Below are 22,177 nucleotides of genomic sequence, written 5' to 3' on the forward strand. Positions count from 1 at the left end.
GTCACTGCTCAGTGTGGCTTGTGCTCCCCGACCCCTGGGAAGCCAAGAAAAACACATGGAGCCTGACCTGTGGTGGCACAGTTGATGGAGCATCGACCTGGAACGCTAAGGTCATCAGTTCGGGACCCCAGGTGTGCCTGGTCAAGGCACATATGGAATTTGGTTCCTGTTCCTACCCCCATTACTTTCTCTCTCCCCTCTCTCTAAAAATGAATAAAATCTAAAATAAAAAGATTTCCTCTTGAATTGTGCGCCTTAAACTATAAAAACAAACAAACAAACAAAAAAACATATGGAGCCACCACTGAAGCCTTGCCCTCAGAGCCCAGGGCAATAAGAGGGAGACTGGGCTGAGTGCGGCCAGGGAGACGGTCCTGAGCCCGTCTGAGTACTGGGAGGAAAGCCTGTCCTGTGGTGTCTCCCATCAGCGGCTCTCACTCAGTAGCGCTCTGGGTGCTCTGGGTGTGTCTGGCTGCTGATCGGGATGAGAAGACCAGGGAAGGTGGTGACTCAGTCCCATCCCCACTCAGCCTCCCCTTAGTCACGGTGACATCTGAGATGAGCTCAGAGGCTGGGGAAATGTTAAACAAACCCTTCTTGTAGGATCAATGCCAGAACCAGAGAAGGTGGCCTAAGGGGTAGGCTCCCAGCAAAAGCATCCAATTCGGAGCAAACTATGGGCTCTGGGGAAAGAAAAGTCAAGTCTTCAGCTCAAGCCTGCCCCAACAAAGCCGCACTGTGGCACCCGAGCAGGTCCCCGTTCCTTTCTGGTCCCCCTATTCTTCATTCACCTGTGAGAAGGAGAACTGCTCCAGCTTCCAACTTCCTCCTAGGACTTGTGAGGAACAATGGTCAGAAAAGTCTGGCAGATTATTACACAATGCCTCACACAGCAAGTGAGAGCGTGGAGTATTAATATTATTTATTAGAACAGCCAGAAGGTGCTGTCTTTGTTACCAGAACCCCAACCACAGGGGGTGGGAGGAGACGGTGAGCATCTGTCTTGTTCTCACAAGAAAATTGATCCAGACATTATAAGGAGGTGAAAGTTCACATTTATTAAGTGCCTACTATGTACTGGGTATTTTTCTTATATAATCTCACTTAATTCCCATGATAATCCAGCAATTTAAATATGATTATCTTGAGTCCAGATGAGGGAACTGAAGCTCAAAGAAAGTAACATGGCCAAGCTTACACAGGCAGTGAGTGATGTGATGGAGATGGATTAAAGCCAGGTGTTAGTGGTTCCAGAATCCACACTATTTCTCCTCTCTGGAAAACTGTGGACAGGCATAGCTCATTTTATTGCACGTCAAAAATACTATGGGTTTTTACAAATTGAAGGCAAGACTCTCTACCAGCAAAAAGACGATAACTTGCTTTATTGTGGAAGTCTGCAAGTGAACCTGCAATATCTCTGTTTAAGAGGCAGAACGTGCCTAGGAGAGAGGCCCAGCTCAAGCACTGCCTTCTCCTGGCCTCCTTTCTGGTCCCTCTGCCGAGACAGAGCCTATCTCCTGCAAAGTCCCACAGTACATCGTCGGCACGCACCTGGCAGCATTCAGCCCAGTCTCCCTCTTATTCGGCGATCAAACACATTTTCACAGGTAAGATGAGATATAGGGACAACAGGCGACCTCTGCATTACCTTAGAATCCTCAACTGTCAGAGCTGGGCTTCCATGCCCAACGCTATCATTTTTCAGAAGGAAAATTACAGAGAGGAAGACTCGTTTGAAGTCACACAGCATCAGGGCCAGGCACAGAACCCTGGCATTCTGCCTCAAAGGATTTCTTTAAGGATGCCACGATTTCAGAACCAGTTTTAGGACAAGGATTATCACTCCCATTCTACAGATACAAAAGCTGAAGCCTACAGGGAAAGTGGTCTCACTTCTAGGCCAGCAAGTAAGCCCACTCTCCGGATTGCGAGTAGTCTGTGTAGTGTGCTGAGCTTAGGTCTATAGTAAGAGGTCAATGGGTGTTAGAGATTGTCATTATACACCAGTGGGCAGGTGACACCAGCCCTGACAGTGACCTCCTCAGAGGCAATGCCATGGAACAGTACCCAGGAGACCTGGCTTGACCATTTGTGGGTTCCTGGCCTCTCTGGGCTTCATCTCTAAGACAATGGGGCTATAATAGCAGATCTAGTCTCTTCCTCAAAAGTTCTGGGACATCCTAGGCTTCTCAACAGCAGACCCCAGCTGTCTGTGGGGCCTCTCTCAGCTCAATACTTTGTCTCACCACCCCAAAGGGAAGCAGGAAGAGCAACCAGAGCTTACAACTACAAAATGACTATTCTCAAATGCCACGGGCCATGCAGGGACCACCCTTAAACAACAATGGGATGGAACGTGGAAAATCCAACTGCTCCCCAGCACAGACACCCAGCCAGGCACATCTGCCTATCTTTCCAAATCGACAAAGAGCAGGCAGGAATCAGGGCATAAATAAGGGGTGGCCTATTTCCTGCCCTGTCCTGGGGGCAGGTGTATTCCTGAATAACTAGGTGGTAGGGGAGTGGAGGGTAAAGAATTCTGGACAGGGTTTCCTGGGCCTTGACTCCTGTCCCAGCCATGCCAAGAACTCACTGTGTACCCCGGGAAAGCTGCTCTCCCCCTTTGGGGGTTCAGATTAAAGACAGGGTGACAGTTCACAAAGGCTATCTAGAGATGTTTCATCTGATGGGGGAGTTGAGACTTGGAGAGGTTGAGGGTCTCACTCCAGGTAACAGCTTCAAGCTGGCAGAACCAAGGGCCCAGAAGTCTCATACCACCAAACCCAATACTCGAGGGGGGTCAGATGAAGAAAAACTCCTCTCTTCCCTCATCTTCACTAAGAGTCTCAGCCAGACCCTTGTTCACCTGCCGGGTCTGATGGCCTGCAAATTTCTGGCACCAAACCCCAAGGCCCAGCTGCCTAAGAGGCCGCACCCCCTGCAAAATTTCATTACTCAAGTTGGCAAGAACGCAGCCCCCACCCCCAGCCGGGTCTAAATAAACGCCCAAGTGATATCACATCCTGCCGGCTCCAAAATAGCCCAGGCCTGCCCACAAGCGATCACGAAGTGCCAGGCCATGCAGGGCCAAGCGGGCAGGGACGCCCAGCCCGTGACACCCTTCACACACTCAAGCAACTAAAGCAGAAGCCTCAGAGCAGAAAGGCCCCCCACTGCCAGCTCCACCAGCCAGCCCTGCCCCTCCCTCCCTGCCCCCTTTGTTGGGAGGCCCAGAGCCTCCTGCCCCAGTGCCAGCCCGCGCCCCAGCGCCAACCCCACTGGAGCCTCAGCCGCGGCCAGCCTGCAGGCAGACTCCGGCCCGACCCAGACACCCCACCACTCACATTGCTTCAAGAGCTCCAGACACAAAGCCATGAGGCCGGATGGGGGTCAGAGACCCAGAGACCGGCCAAGGCAGAAAGGGGAGAGGGAGAGACAGAGGAGCAGAGAGAAGGGGAGACGGAGGACCAGGGCAGAGAAGCAAGGAGGCCAGGAGCCCTGGGTACAGGGACAGGTTCAAAAGGGGCCTTCAGCGCAAGAGACACGGAACGGGGAGACCAACCAGACAAATGAGGTGGAGAGGGGCAGAGAGGGGCAGGGCAAGCAAAGCAGGGGATCCCCACTCAGAAATGGGGGGCAGAGGCCTTGAAAGAGAACAAGGAGAGACAGCGACAGACGACAAACCAGGGGAAGGAGGTTGGGAGGGAGGGATGAAGTCGGTCGGGGAGCTGGGGAGCTCTGGGGTCCCACGGAGACGCCGAGGGATCTCGGACACCCCCGTGTATAGGGGGGGACACCCAAAGAAGGAAAATCCTGAGGAAATGAGGGCTAAGAGGAGGCAAGACCCCAGGAGTCTGGGGTACAGATGGAAGGCAGGGCCCCCAAAGGATGTGCGGGAAGCGCAGGGAAGCAGGGGTGTGGATGGTGTTCCGGAGAGGGCCCCCAAACGTGGGAGCGCCCTGAGGGGGGTCCCGCAGGATGGGGGCGCCCAGGAAGGGAGGCTTGGGGGTGGGGAGCCCGGCGAGGGGCCCGAGGTGGGCAGCGAGGGAGAGGCAGCGCGAGGGCAGAGACAAAGAGACAGCGAGCCGGCAGAGACAAAGCGGGCGGAGCAGGGAGACGACCGAGGGCCGGTGGCCGGACAGAAGGACGGAAGCGCGAGCGGGCGGGCGGGTGGACTGACGGACAGACGGGTGGACAGACGGGGAGGAGGGCGGGGACAGGGCCGGGCGGGGGCGGCGCCCGTCTCCTCGCGGGGCCGCGGCTGCTCCGGCGGCTCTGGGCGGGCCCCGGGCGTCCGGGCTGAGGAGGCGGCAGCGACGACGTGGACCGGACAGACCGACGGAGTGACGGGCCGGCTGGCGGCAGCGGCGGCCAGCGGCGGGCACTCACCCTCCTCCCTCACGCGGCCCGGCCCGAGGCTCCGGTTTTGTACGCCTGAGGGGCGGGGCCTCTGGGTTAAAGCCCCGTGTTGGCCCCGCCTCGCCCCGCCCTCCGCGTCAGCCGCGCGCGTACCCGTTGCCGGGGGACTCTTGGGGCCGGCGGGGACGCGCGCAGCTTGCTCGGCCTTGGTCCGTCACCCACGCACGCGCAAGAGGGCTGCTGCGCACGCGCACGGGGCTCTCAAACCGGCTTGATTCCACCGACTGTGAAAGGGAGCGCGCGCCCACGTATGCACGCGCATGCTTGGGCACAGGGTAGGGGGCTCCGCCCCTCACCCCTCCCAGCCTAACCGGTTCCAGCTGGAACCAGACGCATGCTCCGTGCGGGAGGAAGATCCCTAGAGTTTGCGCCCGTTTACCACTATGACCATCTCGCCGCTATTTGGGGAAACTGAGACTCAGCACAAGCAGCCTGAGCTGGTCTTTTCAGCCCTGTAGGGTCACGTTAGACCTCAGGTACTAATGACTGTATGTCTTAAGTGTCCCCGTTGCTTCAGCCTCACTTCGCTGTCTTCACCCGGAGCCCCCCAGATTGGGTTTGAATCCAGGCTCAGCCTCTGGAGGATTGTGTGACCTTGGATGCACATTCAACTTCCCTGCGCCTTAGCTTCCTCCTTGTCATAATAAACCCTGCACACACGGTGCCCTGGAGAGCAAGTGCAGTAGGTGCTACCTAAGTCCATCAGTCACTGCCTGCTAGCCTCCTGGCCCTCCCAGGTCCCTCCTTCTCCCCTGAGATTCGCCCTGAAGAACAGGGAGCAAGTAGCAGTGGTGGAATACCACAGCAGAAATAAAACAGAAGCCCGATCAAGACGAGAACACAAAGACCAAAACTAGTATCTCTGAGAAAGATGTGGATACAAGAATTTAACTTAGATAGACTTGGTCGGAGGCGCGTTGGTTTGGGATCATGGTTTGTGGAAAAGGAGAGGGAAGAGTCCTGGAACGAGACAGGCCCTCACGTTGGTGCCCAGCCTCCCAAAGGGGGTTACATAAATCACAAGATTTTGCAGGAGCAGATCAAAGAAAATAATGCAACAGAGGAGGAAGAAAAGAGAATGGCCCAGGACCCAGATATTTTCAAGAAAAACAAACAAAAAGCCAGAAAGGGCAGGAAGACAAAAAGAAGAAATCAGCTTCCAGTATTTTGTCAAGTGAATAGATTGGACAGGCTGGAAAATTTGAATACAGGACATTGATTTGGACCCAAGTTGATAACAAGAAAATAAGTCTTCCTGAGTGGCTAAATGAAGTGTTTTATGAAATAAAGAGCGGAATGGGAGAGTTCCAGTGTACTGAAACTGGACCTCCAATCTGTTCTTACTTTATTTTATTTTTTTTACAGTGACAGAGAGAGAGTCCTTTTTCATTTTAGGGGAAAATCAAACAAACGATGAAATTTTGAAGTGTCTGATGGTGATAACCGTGTTGGGCCAACTGCAGTATGAATATAAAGTAAACCTACTAAAAAGAATGTTTAACATTCTCTAGCACAATTCACTTGAGTTTCACTTTCACTGGTGTTTTATGCATTTTCTCGTAATAAGATTTTACATAAATTTATTGACTTGTGTTAATAATTAGCTTTAAACTGCCGTTTAATTTTCTACACATGATTTCATGTTACTCTCTCATGAAAGAACTAAGAGTGTGATAATGTGTTAGTTATTTTGTGGGAAAAAACACTTTCAATTTGCAGCCTCAATTGTATAAAATCTACTTCATAAGAAATTATGTATTTAAAATATAACTTTTGTGGTAAGTAAATAAATAAGAGAGGAAAGAATCATACTGAAGAGGATACAGTGTTTCGACACTACTGCCCTGATTTTTGCTTAAAGGCATAATAACACCTGAGGGTTATTGGGCCAGGCATAGTCCTAAGACTTTGAAAACATTAGCTTCCTTCATTCTATGCTGCACATGTACTATTTACTTAGGGTTTATCTTCAAATTGATTTACTTAGAAAAATTCAGGGGGCTTCTGCAGGTGAGCCTGACCGCATCTTGCTCTGCCCCGGCCACGCCAGGCACCCGCCTATCTCAGCGCCTTTGTAGCACTCCTCCCCTGCCTGGCGTACTTCCCCAGCTCTGGGGCCGTCACTTCCTCCAAGTCTTTGCTCAAACATCTTTCTCAGTGAGTTCTACCCTAGCTACCTCATTTATGCTGTAACACCCCTCCCCTGACAGCACTCACAGGACCCCTTGTCTGTGCCACTTTCCAATAAACCATATATACTTGTGTTATTTTATGCTTATTGTGTCGTCTGCCTCTCTCACCATGTACTCTCCATGAAGACAGGGGTTCCTGTTTTGTTCACTGAGGTATTTGGTGCCTAGGGCACAGCCTGCCCCATTGCAAGTGATCAGTAAACATCTATTCCGTGAAAAATGCTATCTGATTGCAAGGCGCATGTCCTAATCATCATACCATGTGCAACTATCCTGGTCATGGCAGACATCGCTAATCAATGGACGGTGGCACACTTCTCAGCTTAACTAAATCTCAGTCCTGAGCTCCAAGGATCAGGGATGACACATGACTTGAAGTCTATTTGAGTCTCTGGACATGATGGCCTTTGGGGTTCCTCTCAGCCCTCACACTCGGGCTGTTGGAGTGTCCAGCTGGACAGGAGCCTGTGGTGTAATAAGCAGAGGTTGCGGAAGCCTACACCTGGGATACGGCTTCAAGACAAGGCTGACGGGACGGTTGACTGCCGACAGGAATTTTGTCAGCCTCCCTTCCTGTGCCTATGGAGGAGGAGTGAATCAGAAAAGAAACTGGGAGATTTCTGCGGGAGGGTAGCGGGGACGAAGAAGGGAGGACAGCGCATTCGGTGACTTGGAAAAGAGGTGTTCAAGGCTCTCCCAACACAAGCTTTGCAACATAAGATGGAGAATCTGAGGCAGAGGGAGGGGCTGGGACCTGCCCAGAGCCACAAGCAGAGCTGAAACTAGAACTCGCAGCCCTTGAGCCAGGGTGCTTCCCAGGGCAGGAACACCCCACTCAGCCTGGAGTAACCCCATGTGTGTGCGTATACCTGTGTGAGCATACCTCTGTGGGCATGCACGTGCAGGGCCAGAGTGCGGCTGTCAGGAGCGGGGGTGCCACCCAGCAGCTCACCAGCAGCACACCTGGGGTGATGTCCCAGCCTACCTCTGATTCAGCAGGAGTGGGAGAGACACAAAGGGAGGCTGGTGAGGGAGGAGGGCCAAAGACTGAGGGAAGACAGGGACAGAGGGTGCAGGGAGAAACAGAGCTGAGGGAGACAGGCAGAAGGCGGAGATGGTGGGGGGAGATGCAGAGAGGGAAGGGAGGAGACACTGGAAGAAGGGATGGAGAAAGGGAGGGAGGAGAGCAGAATAAGCACTAATGGGAGAACGGCAGAGGAAGAGAAAGGGCACAGAAGGGAGGGTTTTGTCGTCTTCTTTCTCAGAGGCAGAGACAGAGGAGGCAGGACAAGGCAGACGGAGGGGTGAGGGCACCCCTTGGCCTCTCCTAGGTAGGTTCTCTGGCTGAGGAGGGGCTGTATATGCAGCCAAGCTGCTGCTTCCCCCACATCCGAGCTGGAGCTGACCCAGCCTGCCAGTCACCTGCCAGAGCTATTTCTGGAATGCGGAATCTGGGTCAGACTGGGGGAGGACGAGAGGGGGTGGCAGCCGCACTGGCAGCTGGGAAGATGGCCAGTTCTGAGTGGGTGGGTGAGTGGGCACTCCATGCCCTGCCTATGGCCACTCCTGAGGGGTCCAGTGCACAGTCTGCATGTCCTCACGGCTCTATCTCAATAACCACCCCCCACATCTACCTGCCCACCTACCTACGCGTCTGTGTATGGGAGTGACAAAGAGCTGTCCTGCCCCTCAGCAACTAGGGGCGCAAAACAGCCCTCGGCAGTGGTGGTTGGGGGATGGGCTCCGACTGCTAGCTTTTTGGAGACAGACGCTAAGGAAAGGGGGGTGGCCTTTTGAGCAGAGTGACCCCTAGAGGGGCGGCAGTGGCTGAACAAGGACATGTCTGTGTGTTTCTATATGGAGAGAGGTGATTATGGGCAGGACTGGCATGTATGGTTGGGCAAGTTTTACACTGATTAAGGATGCCACATATAAAGGGGTGTGCCATTCACAACAAAGACATAACAGTGATATATTTAGTGTGACAAATTTTTGGCAGATGGCAGTAAAGGATCTTATTCTGATAGAAAATTGTACATCATGACAATTCTCAAGAGATGGTAGTTACGTGTCTGGGGAGGGGGAACACCCTTTTCTAACCCAGCACAAAGGTACCAGCTGGACCAGCTGCGGCCCTAGGCACAGATCTGAAACCTGGTAGCTCTGGTTTCCCCCGAGGCAGGTGAGTTTTATGAGCATAAGGGGATCAGAGGGTGGAGGAGAGAGGAGCAAGTACACAGTCGCTGTGGAGACCAGGAGGGAGGGCTGCCCAGGGAAACATGGGCGTGGGCAGTGAAATGATGTGGCGGCTTCAATCTGCATGAGGCACGATGTCCTCCTGGCTGTGGAGGTGGCATGGGCATAGGAGACACTCATGTATGTAAGTGTGCGCGCAGGTGTATGGGGAGAGTATATATACAGGTAAGAATATCAGTGTGCATGTGTTTTTATGTATGTTTTCATACCATATATAGGGCTGAGGGTACAAAACTTTATGTATGTCTGTAAGTAAGTGCATATGGGCACACATGTCTGGGTAGGTGTACGATGTTGCTATGTGATACTGTCTTGAGTGTTTGGACTAAAGCTCCAATTGAGGATAATTGAAGCGGCACGTTCCTACACTTACAGCCAGATGCTGAATCACCCATGCAGGCTGTGCGGCTGGGCGGGCTGTGATTGCCTAAAATCTGGGCCTCAATTCCCAGTCCTTTCCTGAATTCGTGCCCTTTGCTATGTAACTGCAGCTTCTCCCACAAAATGTGCAGTGCATTTCCCTGGACTTTGGCCTTGAACTCATGTGAGTTACTTCAACCAATCAAATAGCAGATGTGACAGAGACTTGAAATGCGCTTGCAAAGTGGTGTCTGCCCTTTTATACTTCTGCAAACCGCCATGAGGAAAGCATGCCCTGGCTAGGGCAGTGATTCCTGAGGCACCCTTTGGTTCCAGGAGGAGGGTGAAAGACATGTAGAACAGAACCAGACACCTGACCACATATGAATGAGAACAAATGTGTATTATTGTGTGCCACTGAAATTACGTGCTTGTTTGTTACACAGCGTTATTGTGGTAACAGCTGACAGATAACAGAAATTGCTACCAAGGGTGGGATGTGTTAGCAACAAAAATATGTAGCATTGGCTCTGGAAACAAGTAGTGAGCAGTAGGCAAAATGTTACAGTGGGCTTGAAGAATGGTTACCCATCTCATGTAGAGATGAAACACTTGGTAAAACTGTCAATCTACAGTGACTTGAAAAGGGTACACGGATTTGGGCAAAATGCTGAAAGCAAAAGTTTGGGCAGCACTTGCTAAGGACTTCTAAGAAAGAAAAACTTTATAAAAGAAATAGGGAATGACACAGGATGAGATAGAGAGTGTTTAGAGAGGGACTATAGAAGGTGCAGAACTTGCTGAGTGGCAAATAAATCTGTCAGCTGCAGCCTCTCCTGCTAGTAAATCATTCTCAAATTAACATATCAAATCAAGGATAAAGGGCAAAGAGCAAACCAAGGCCATGGTCAGTTAAGATATAACATGTGGACCAGATCAAATCAAGGGTGTGCTTGTAACATCCTTTATGAATAAGCTAAAATAATGAGGTATTATCTAATAGATACTCTCAGCTGCTCAAAAGGCCTTCCAGAAAGCATAAAGGGCTTGGCCCCACAGAAGCCTGAGGTACCCAAAGTAGTCATAATTGAATTTAGAGAGACTGGCATGACTCGAAAATAACTGTGGGTGTGGTTTGGGCACATGGAATTAAGTAGAATCAAATGCATAGAAAACCCATAAAGTGTCTGAGGCAGGTGTGTGGCAGAAACTCTGGTTCACTTAGGCCGAAGGGACTGAGACCATTGCAGATGTGAAACGACAAGGGGGGTCCCTAACTCTCTTCAGGGAGAACACAGGCTAAGGAAGCTGTTCAGCTGCCAGAAGGAAGGGCACATTCTTCAGTGTTCTCTTCAGCAGTGGCCAAAAAGGGGACAGAAAAAGGAGGGCTTTCAGAGAGCAGAGCCAAGAGGCAGGGAGACCAATGGATTATGGAGTTAACCCCCGGGGTGCAGCTGGGGCCTAATCAAGGGAAATTTCCTATCCTAGAGTACTCATCCCACATTGCCCGGCAGGATGTCAGCGTTGCTATGACCCAGTGAGTCTCCGAATTCCTCCTCCCTCTTTCCCAACAGGAGTGTGGGTTGCACATACCCTGTCCCAATGTCACCAATGTGTGCTGGATGTGGGAGGTGGGCGTGGGAGGGGGATAACTTTCTCTTTAGATTTTAGGTCACTAGCTCAAGAGGAGTCCCATCTAGACCTGACATAGGTCATGAGATCTGGATGTTATGATTGGATGACATTTTGGCGGAGGTGTTGAGGATAAGCGTATTTTCTGAATCGATATAGCCAAGAGAGGGGACGGTAGTAATTTGAAGTACTGACCCAGATTCTTCGCTCCTCCCTGTGTCTATGCCCTTTGCCATGCAGATACCGTTTCCGACACAAAGGCGGGAGGGCACTCTTCCACCCCTAGTCTTTGAGCTTAGTCATATGACTTGCTTTAGCCAATAGAATTTTAGCAGATATTTTTGCAAGCAGGAGCCTCAAAATGTGCTTGTATATCATTAGGCTTGGTCTCTGGTGCTTCTGCCATCACCATGAGAACATGCCCTGGCTAAGGCCTCGGATCCCAGGAGGACCCTTCAGTCCCAGAAGCAGAGCGGTCCCAGCTGACTCACACACTTGGGAGCAAGAAACAAATGCTAACGGTTGCATTACACCATTTTGTGGTAGTTATGCAGCACTACTCTAGCAATAGCTAACCAATACAGGAACGCAAACAGTCCTGAGACATGCAGCCCACCACTCGCCCTCGACACACGCCTGAGTGATTGGGGTTGGGGGAGATTAGTGAATGAGAGTTTATCGGTAGAAAATTGCTGGGGCGCTCTATGTCCCCCCCCCAGGCCCACTTTGTACTTAAGAGAACTTTTCATGGGCCTGACGACGTGGGCAATCTTATCCTTTACCCGAGGCTCTGACGGAACTATACAGGACTGCCCGGGAGAGCTTGGCAGGGATGCCCTGGGTTTGAAGGCCGCAGAGCCTGGGCTTCAACCCCCGCTTGGAGACCTGCAAAATGCACAGGCTGGCAGGGCTACGTGTGTGTGACAGCAGGCTGGGCGGAAGACAGCCGCAGACCAACCCATACTTTCTGAGTGCCACAAAGCGAAGACCTCACTTCACACAGCTTTGCAGGAGCCAAGGGAGAAAGCAGGGCTGGAGCGGTCTTCAGAGAATCCTGCCCAAGATGTCTGCCTGGCCTGGCCGGGCCAGGTACCCCAGCAGAAAGAGGCTGAGTGGAGAGGAGGGGACCACTGGCTGGGGGAGCCGAGGAAGAATAAGAAACAGTGGGCTGGAGGCTCTGGCCGGTTGGCTCAGTGGTAGAGTGTCGGCCTGGCGTGCAGAAGTCCCAGGTTCGATTCACAACCAGGGCACACAGGAGAGGCGCCCATCTGCTTCTCCACTCCCCCCCCCCTTCCTCTCTGTCTCTCTCTTCCCCTCCCGCAGCTGAGGCTCCATTGGAACAAAGATGGCCCGGGCGCTGGGGATGGCTCTGTGGCCTCTGCCCCAGATGCTAGAGTGGCTCCGGTTGCAACAGAGCGACGCCCCGGAGGGGCAGAGCATCACCCCCTGGTGGGCAGAGCGTCGCCCCCTGGTGGGCATGCTGGGTGGATCCCGGTCGGGCGCATGAGGGAGTCTGTCTGACTATCTCTCCCCATTTCCAGCTTCAGAAAATTACAAAAAAAAAAAAACAGTGAGCTGGAGGGAGACTGCCCATGCCAAGAAAGAAGGCCATGCGGGCCCTGCAGGAGAGGAGAAACTCCAAAAGCCCCATGGGGAGAAAGAGCCAGCACGGGGCATCTGTAATACAGAGAGCCCTGATGCCAGACAACATCTGTACTAGCCTGAAACCGCCAGGGGCAAACAAGGAGCAGAGAAGACACCACCGTGCCCTGCTGCCGGTGCGTGAGATACTGAGGTAGATGAGACTGAAATTCAAAGTGAGACCAGGCTGGTCTTAATATCTGAAAAACGATGCTGTTCCTTAAGATCTAAAAGGGACCGGAAAAGCTCAGGACCTGCCTCTCTATCACCCAGGCAATAGCAAAACAATGTTTCTTGCTCTGCTCCCTGGAAAGACCAGTTCATTCAGTAAATACGCTGGTTTCCTGTGTATAGACTATCCACAGGATTCGGGCTCATTTATGAACATCAAACACCAACCCAGCACTCTGAACAGCTGTCTCTCTTCGCACAACGATCCAACCCCAATTGCCTTCCATTGTTAGGAAACTCCGAGTCAAGCCAGAAACCTGTGATAACAGCTACCACTTGTCAGCTCCTACTGTGTGCAAGGCCCTGATAAAGACTGATGCTTTCTACGCTCAGTCTTAACGTCATCTCCCCAAGAGCTCCCCAATTTATGTACAGATGGGAAAATGGAGACCCAGGAAGGAGGACCAGCTAGCCAGAGTAAGCTCAAAGCTCTCTCTACTAAACCAAATATTGTGCTACAATTTCCATGGCTTGCTCTGGGACACAGGGTCCTCTCTTTTCTCTGGTCCCGCGTGGGTTATCTTCAGAGGGTTTAGAACAAGTATCAGGAAGCGCAGTTTGTTCCTGATTGTGACTATAAGAGAAACTGGCAAACTCACTCCTTTGAGAGGACTCGAAGCAGATGCCTGCCTCTCCTGGAAGGCTCTGCTGCCCCTGCAGGTTCTGCCCTGCCCACAGATTTGCCTACTTGAGTCCCAACAGGTAGGCAGAGCGTCAGTGAGCCCAGCCGGCCAGCAGGTGGCTGCTCTGAGCCAGGGTCTGGAGAGCCGGGGGCAACGAAGTCCTATCCGAGGCTGGAGCCTTCCCCAACCTTTTCACCCTGACACCAGAGCTGACATCTGCCTCTGTAACCCCCATCTGCGCACCAGTTCACCAGCTGCTGGGAAGTTCAGCGCCAAGGCTTCCTGCTTTTGCTCCTTAACCATCCCTCCCATCCTGGCCAGCCCACCACGAATTCCTCCCCAGCATTTACCTCCGGCTGCCCTGTCCCGCCCCCAAATAAAACCAAACCCCTCTTTTCAGCTCGGAACTCACTCGGAAGCGTGCGACTGTTGCTGAGGCTACTGGTGCTGGGCGGTGGGGAGAGGGACTGCAGGGAGACACTGTCCTCTTCTTGCGAGCAGCCCGCCTGGATGGCGCGCAGGTAGCTGTGGCTGCGGGAGCGGAAGTAGCTTGGCAGCGGCAAGTCCAGCGTCTCCGCCGCTGTCGACTCCGCTTCGCTGCAGGCCGACTCGCAGGCCGCCTCGTACTGGTCGCTTAGATCTGCCTCCCGTACCTGTCCAGGCAAAGGCAGGCATCAGGGGCCAGCTGTGCCCAGCCTAGAGGGATGGGGAACTTTGTGGTCAGCTCAGCTGCAGGGCTGTCGAGTCTGTGGGGCCTCAACCCAGCCCACTCTCCCCTCCCCTTTCCTCCCCATTCCATCTCACTCAGAACCGGGTGAGCACCTGTAGGCCTTTGAAATATACTTGCCCATCTCACCTCTCTGGGCCTCACTTTTCCCATCTCTACAATGGAGGAGTAGCTAACTGCTAAGGATAGTTTCTAGAATATTAACTAGGTTATATCTGTGTGGCCACACTGATGGACTGATAAATTTTGAGGCCACATCTGAGTTCTGGGTGGAAGGGGGAGAGGAGGCTATAATCAATTAGTAAGGTCTGTCAGGAACGTCGGAATGGGGTGCCAATAGGTATGCTAGATGCATACTTTATAGATATTTACCATTTATAAAATGGGGGCTAGTTACTGACCAAATTTTATAGAATTATGGTCAACATTAAATGAGGTAATTCATACTATGTGCAGTGAGGGGTAGATATCTACCAGGGGTACCAGTAAGTGGCAGAACCAAACACTCCAGGCCCTGGCCGGTTGGCTCAGTGGTAGAGCGTCAGCCTGGCGTGCAGGAGTCCTGGGTTCGATTCCCAGCCAGGGCACACAGGAGAAGCGCCCATTTGCTTCTCCACCCCTCCCCCTCTTCTTCCTCTCTGTCTCTCTCTTCCCCTCCTGCAGCCAAGGCTCCCTTGGAGCAAAGTTTGACCGGGCACTGAGGATGGCTCTGTGGCCTCTGCCTCAGGTGCTAGAATGGCTCTGATTGTGGCAGAGCGACGCCCTAGATGGGCGGAACATCGCCCCCTGGTGGGCATGCCAGTGGATCCAGGTAGGGCGCATGTGGGAGTCTGTATGACTGCCTCCCCATTTCCAACTTCAGAAAAATACCAAAAAAAAAAAAAAAAAAAAAAAAAAGAACTAAATGCTCCAAATTAATCAAGCCCTGGTATACAGAGTGGATATTGGGGAGGGGGTCTGGAATGGAGGCAGAGCCCAGGGATGAAGCTGATGCCATAGTCTGGTGAGAAAACAAGACTGGATGAGGGTTGTGGCAGTGAAGATTGATTAGTGATATCTGCCATGGGCAGTCTGTAGAATAGCAGTATGATTGCTATTTACTACCTCATATCTAATTCAATCTCATCTAGAATGCTTCAAAGTGTCCCCCCAGAGAGAACCGAAGAAGATCCTCCAAATCTGCAGCTGAAGGTATGAGCAGAGGGACCTCACCATCCAAACATTCTCTAGGGGTTCTGGAAGGGTCTGCCTGACTCATGTTTCAGGCCATGCTGGTAACTGGGGATCACAGAATATAAGCTGAGGAGTCTGTGGGCCAAAAATGGACACTGGGTGGCAGTCTTGGAGGAAGCTTGGTGGCTACAGGGAAGGAGGAGAAGCTGACTGAGCACCACAGGGAGGAGAAGATGGAAACGGGCCTGGGGACAGCTCTGCTCTGGACCAGGCTGTATGACCTCAGGCCCTCACTATCCTCTGGGTCAATGTTGCCTTATCTAAATGAAAGGCCTGCATACTTGTCTGACACGGCATCAAGTAACATGACATCACGCGATTTGCAGTGCATGTTTAGAAAGGTCTAAATCTGTGCTGTCTGATGCAATAGTAACTAACCATCTGTGGCTATTTAGGTATAATTAAAATTAAATAAAGAATTCATTTCCTTACTCACATTTCATTTGCTTATGCTACCTGACCGGCCAGCTTGGATTACAGAACATTTCTGTCTTCGTAGAAAGTTCTATCGGAACTTCTACAGGGCTGATAAAAGGCAATGTGGCACATTCAAAATTAATTTGGAGGGGCTATGAAAGAGACAGGTGTTTTACTGCCAACGTCCCCACGCTGCCACCTGAAGTATACCGAGAGGCCCCTGTGAGTGCCAAAGGCAAGGAGGTCTTGCTTTGGGATTACACGGTAATGGCACAGCCCTGGAACAAGACCGTCAGGGTTTCAGTCCCTGGTTCACTTCCTCACAATATAAATCTGGGCAAGTCACTTCACTGCTCTGTGCCTCAGTTTCCCAGCTATAAAACGGGGGCTAGTTATAGGCCAAAATTTATAGGATTGTTGTCGAGCTTGAGATATATCACATCACGAGCTTAGAATAGTGTCTGGGAGAGTTAGCACCTGCTAACCTGTACCTACTATTACAGGCAGCTCCGTGGGGTGACTACAAGGATCTATAAATGTTGGTTAAGATGCTCCCAAGCTCTGGTGTGGGGGGTCACCTGGTTAGTGCTATTGGCATGTTCAGGGAACTGCCCTGGGGGTCTGGTATTTGAATACATTCTTACCAAATGCCTGTTGAAGTAAAAGGAGAAAGAGGTGGCCTGGCCACTGTGGACTCCCCAAGGACTCTCTGCTGGGATACTGTGTTCAAGAGGCACTGTGACGTGGGCCGGGAGGCACATAAGGCATCCGCATCTGGCATCAGGAAGTGTGGGGTCAGTCCTACTTACTTTTGCCCCTATAGGACATGTGGCCTTAGACACGTTCCTTGCCCACTTCTGGTCACTATGAGGGGTTGAGCTCAGAGCACCTTTCTTGCTCTACTTTCTGGTCCTGGGGCTGGAATCTGGGAGGGAGGAGAGGGCCACTTCCAGGGGCAGGATGAGCATGCGTGGGAGGGGTCACCCTTAGGATGGTCAGTGCCAGGACTGCACCACATCCATAAACCTTTGTAAAACTAAAAAGTCTCTGCATTCAGAAAGTCCCAACACCCCGACACCCTTAAAGGTCTTGCTGGAGGCCCCAAAAGGACAAAAGTCAGGGGGTTGGCCCTGGCTGGTTGGCTCAGTGGTAGAGTGTCGGCCTGGCGTGCAGAGGTCCCGGGTTCGATTCCCGGCCAGGGCACACAGGAGAAGCGCCCATCTGCTTCTCCACCCCTCCCCCTCTCCTTCCTCTCTGTCTCTCTCTTCCCCTCCTGCAGCCGAGGCTCCATTGGAGCAAAGATGGCCCGGGCGCTGGGGATGGCTCCTTGGCCTCTGCCCCAGGTGCTAGAGTGGCTCTGGTCGCAACAGAGCGATGCCCTGGAGGGGCAGAGCGTCGCCCTGGTGGGCGTGCCGGGTGGATCCCAGTTGGATGCATGCGGGAGTCTGTCTGACTGTCTCTCCCCGTTTCCAGCTTCAAAAAAATACAAAAAAAAAAAAAAAAGGGGGTCTGGGGGCTGGGACCTGGGGGCAATACCACCAATACCACCAGCACCCAGCCTGCCCAATTAGAAGTCTCCCCACGCTTCTCCCCAGCCTGGGGGGAGGCGAGGACAGAGGGAGCCAGAAGACCCTTGGGGAATGCTTTCCCTTATCTGGGGGTTATTTCTTACTCCATTCATAGAACCTTGCTCATTCGTTCCCACTTCTGGAAAGCGGAAACTGAGGCACAGAGAAGTGAAGCAATAGGGCCAGGGAGTAGAAGGTCAGGGCACCAACCGAACCTAGACTCCACCCTCATTGGAGGTGGCTGTCTGGGTGCCGGCTCCGCTTGTAGCTGCCTGGGCTGGGAGCCAGGACCACTCAGGCGCCAGGCCTAAAGCTCAGCCCTGGATTCTGGGTTTGGGGCACAAACGAATGGCAAACATACTGACCTGCTGCTCGTGGCCAAACAACTGCGGAATCAAGGAGGCCTGCCCAAAAATCTGTAAAAAGAGAGGGGGAGGGTTATGGGGAGACCAAGGCTGGGGCTGGGGATGGTTGTTCAGGCTCGGCTGCAAGAGAACTTGTGGCTGGCTGGTCTAACCTCCTCCTCGGACTGGCTGAGGCCCAGGTGCTAGGAGGTCTCACTTGGTTTCCTCCAGGGATGGGAGGCTCACTCCTTCTGGGACTGGGCATTGCTGAGGACTTGTATGCTGCTGTTTACACATCTTACTCTGGGCTGGCCCCTGGCACCATGGATGCCCTGCCTGCTGCCTCTTACCTGGGCAGGCAGCCCCCAGCATCTACAGATTAGGGACACAGCCCAGAGCCTTCTCTTTCCTGGTCAGGGCCTGCACAGACCAACACCTAGTGGGCGGGGGCTCCTTCTGGCAGGATTCAAGATCTCAGGGACAGCTAGAGCTGGCGTACCTCGGACTTTGGGGCCACCAGTGGGGCTCAGGTCACTGAAGCTCCTGGGGTTAAAGGTTTGGTGGGTCAGGGGGTCCTGTGCTAGGACAGAGCTGGGGCCAGGCACGGGGTAATAGGAGGGACCTGCTGGGGTCCCCAGCTTGGCTGAGATCCAGCGCCTTTTTGTGCCACCAGAGGACAAAGGTGTCCCGGTGCCAGGGCCAGGCAGGCAATGCAAATGGGGCAGAGAGCACCATGGAAACAAGACACACCACAGTCAGAAAAATGTGAACCAGGGGAGAGAAAAATGGAGGCAGCTACAGACAGAAGACAGAAAGCCGAGAGAACATGATGGGGAGAGGCAGGGAGGGAGGCCGTCCATTCAGGAAAAACCTACATGCCCTCCTCGTGCTGGGGACACTGTGGGGAACAAGGCAGCAAGGCCCCCGCCTGCAGGAAGCTCAGTCTTAAGAGCAAGACAGATACTAAGTAAATAAACAAACAAATGCAATTATAGATAGTGATACGGGCTGTCAAGAAAATTAAGGAGGGTAAGGGAACAGTGCCCTGCGGGCTCCTTTATGGGAGAGGACAGGTCCCTCTGAGGAGGTGACATTTGAGCCAAGACCTGAAATGCAGGGAAGAGTCAGAGATTTGAGAGAAGAATGCTTCTGGGAAAGGGAACAGCAAATGCAACGACCCGGGCAGGGATGGGGTGGGTGACGAGCAGAGAGGAGGCCAGTGTGGCTAGACACCGTGACGGTAAGTCGAGATCATGTCCCCGAGGGAGGCAGGGCCTCACAGGTCCCAGGCAGGACTCTGGCTCTCAGCTGGACGAGGTGGGAGCCGCGGGAGGGTCTGGGGCAGGGGCGTGGTATGATCTGTTACATCTTCACAAGCTCTCTCCTGCCGCTGAGAACAGACTGGACGGAGGTGGAAGGGCGAAGGCCAGGACAACGGTTCAGGTGGGACGTGGTGGGGCCTGGATGAGGGTGGTAGGGACAGAGGGTCCCATGGCTGGGGTGCTCTACCCCTCCCCACACCTGAGATTAGTCTCCTTGGAGTCTGGGAATGACAGCGCTGAGGGCAGGAGCCTGGGAAAGGGTTGGCCAGGCTAGGAATAAGGGTGTGTTGAGGAGTTGGGGGTCCTAAAGCCTTCTGGCTCTAAGTCTAAGCAGTCTATTAGCCGAGGCCAGGGACTGCACACAGTGAGACCGATAGCCTGTTTTCGCCCAGGGAAAAGGCTGGGTCTGCGTCTGGCTCCCTTGATGCCTTGCTGTGCTACTACTGGCTGGTTTGCCTTCTCTGGGCCTTGCTTCCAAATCCACACCATCGGGGGAGCCCTCAGTCCTTGGCTGGTTCTACCTTTGCAAACTCTAAAGTGCTGTGCACCTGGCAGCGGCCAGAGTACAGGGCTGGGTCCGACAGCCCTGGATCCCTGCCCAGCTTTGCCTCCTCCTAGCTCTGTGACCTCACCTCTCTGAGCCTCAGTATCCTCATCTGTGAAATGGGGATATGAATAATAATGCTCCCTCTGGGGGATGCTGTGAGGGTTCAAGGAGCTGAGCATTCAAAATGCAGCACAGAAAGCTTATTGCTGTTAGTAATCCAGAGTGGAGAAGTAATTTGCGTGAGGACACAGAGCAAGATGACAATAAAGATGGTGAAGGTAACTATCTTTTACTGAATACTTTATGTTCATCATCTCATTGATTCCCTACCACACTTTGAAGTAGAAATGATCACCTTCCTGTGGTAAATCAGGGAAAGGCTCAGGGTGGAGGTGACTTGTCTCGGGTTCCTGTTGTCAGTGACAAGGCTGGGATGCACACCCCAGTTCCCTACCCTCGGGGCTCTGGGGTCTATAGCAGTGGTATGGGTGCTCCTCAGGGCCCACAGCGTAGGCCAGGCAATGCCAGGCCCTGTCACTGCTCTCCAGCCTCAGGACATCGGTGGGCAGAGACACACAGGCAGCTTCGAGGACAAAGACTGAACAGAGCCCAGTGCAGACCACTCTACAGGGGCTGGGCCTGGAGGTCTGTCCTCAGTGGGTGCGGGGCCTCCGCCCAGCACCCTGACCTCCTGGCTGCCCACCACCCTCACCTGGCTGATGCAGCTGGGGTCGTTGAGGCTGTCGCTGACCGGGTTGTAGTCCTCCTCCCAGCTCGGACACTTGGAGGGCAGCAGCATGTCCACAGAATCCAGGCGGTCCAGACTCCTGGCGGGGGTGGGGAGCAGGCAGGGCTCAGCCCATGCATTGTTCAGCCCGGGAAACTGAGGCTCAGAGGGGAACAGACTAGGCAAGGTCATTCAGTGGCAGAAGGGAAAATGGAAGTCACTGCCAGTCCGGGTAGTGGTTGGGGCGGGGGAAGGGGGGACAGTGAGCAAGGGAGCACTTTCAGCTTCCGGAGGCCTTGAGAGGCTGGAGGGTGCAGGAGGCCCTCGCCCGTCATGTCTGCTGCAGCCACGAGGTGGCAGCACAAGCTTGCTTTTGACTGTTTTAAACCCAAAGTAGCCAGTACCAGCTCAATTCTACAGCCCCCTCCCCTGCAGGTCTGGGGCAATTTCAGAGACTTGACAGAGGAAGTGAGGTCAAGACCCACAGCACTGACTTCAGACTAGTGATGCCCAAAGGACATTAATTTCGACACGACGTCCAGGTGGCCTCCACCTGGCCTGCAAAGACTCACCAATCTCCCTACGGCCCCTTCTCTTCCATCTTTCTCATATCTGCCTGACCCTCACCTTCCACCTCCTCTCCTCTAGGGATGAGGCCAGGCAGCCGATAGATCAAGATCTTGATATAGATGGGCTTGGATTGGAATCCAGCTTCCTCGCTGGGTGACCACAGACAAGCCATCACCCTTAAGTGTCAGTCTCCTCACCTATTAAGTGGGGATGACCCTGTGCCTGACTGCCGGGGTTGTGACGAGTAGGATTCAGTGCTGCAGGTTCAAGTGCGCGGGGTGGGGTGGGGGCAGAGGTCCCAGAGTGCAGCAGGCGCTAACGGACGCGCCCATTACTAGTACTACAATATTATTGATTCCCTCTTACTCAAGACCTGTGCCCCCATCCTGACCACCTCTCCAACCTCAGGGCCCACTGGTCAGTCACCAAATTGTAGGATCTCAGGTCTTAGATCACCCAGCTCAGCTCCCTCACTTAAAGATGGGGAAACTGAGGCTTCGAGAGGGACTGACTTGGGACTGGCCGGTGGTGTCCTGAATTGCTCCCTGCGGGCCATTCCCGGCCTTCAGCCTCGTGAGACCCCTGGCTTCTCCCCTCCTCGTCACCTGACCTGTTCTCTTGTCTCTGTCTCAGCCTCCTCCATGAAGCCTTGGTTCACAACCCCAGTAGCCGGAAAACTAGGACTAAGCTTGTTTTCTTGAATTCTTCTGAGTCTTTCTGTTGTTTGTTGCTGCCTTTCTTTTGCTTTTCTTCCTCAGTGGGCTCTGAATCGCCTGTTCCAAGTTTCTCCTGTTTTGCACTCAGTGCGCAGACTTTCTGTACCCCCCCCCCCACTTTCCTTGCTGTCCTAACCCCCCGGGGACCTCTGCATGGGGAAGCCTCACCTCTCTCTCACGGTTTAACTGCTGCATGCTGTGGGCACGTTACCTCGGCTCAGACTTTCACTAACTCTTCCAAGTCTCAAAGTGACAGGATAAGGTGTGAAGAGTGGAATTCCAGGCAGGGTGATGATGGGCCAGGTGAAGGCTTGTCTGTTTCCCTTTGATTTCTGGCTCCTCCCACCTCCCCAGTCCTGCAGCTCACCACAGGGCACGGGCAGAGGGGCCACTGACCTTTCCTGGGCAGGGCTGGCCTAAGTGGTGGGCACGGTCCCCTGACCTGAACTAAACTAGACTGTCTTCTGGGGCGGCTCCCCTATGACACTGGAACTCACCTGGGGAGGTAACTGCTATGGGTAGGGTTTACCTGAGCCAGTCACTCTAGAGAGGCGCTCCTTCTAATTTACCAAAGATTGAGGCTCACCTGTGATCAGAACTTAACTGTGGGGGGCTTATGGGGTGGTTCACCAAATGGAGGGGCTCTCCA

The 22,177-nt window shown here is 53.2% G+C and overlaps 1 protein-coding gene across 2 annotated transcripts in view; it reads right to left on the minus strand.

Moving 5' to 3' along the window:
• Window positions 1–22,177, minus strand: part of DLGAP4 (DLG associated protein 4) — a 175,099-nt gene that overhangs the window by 43,143 nt on the left and 109,779 nt on the right. Inside the window, exons 5-7 of one of the 2 annotated variants that reach the window (XM_066237976.1) lie at window positions 20,228–20,342; window positions 17,668–17,718; window positions 13,770–14,010 (exon numbers count right to left, since the gene is read on the minus strand). In XM_066237976.1, coding sequence (XP_066094073.1) covers window positions 13,770–14,010; window positions 17,668–17,718; window positions 20,228–20,342 — 407 coding nt within the window. Of the gene's footprint in view, window positions 1–3,347; window positions 4,383–13,769; window positions 14,011–17,667; window positions 17,719–20,227; window positions 20,343–22,177 lie in introns of those variants that run through there. The other variant, XM_066237977.1, reaches the window with a different exon arrangement.

Source organism: Saccopteryx bilineata, chromosome 6 (genome assembly GCF_036850765.1).
Source record: "Saccopteryx bilineata isolate mSacBil1 chromosome 6, mSacBil1_pri_phased_curated, whole genome shotgun sequence".
NCBI classification, from domain to species: Eukaryota; Metazoa; Chordata; class Mammalia; order Chiroptera; family Emballonuridae; genus Saccopteryx; species Saccopteryx bilineata.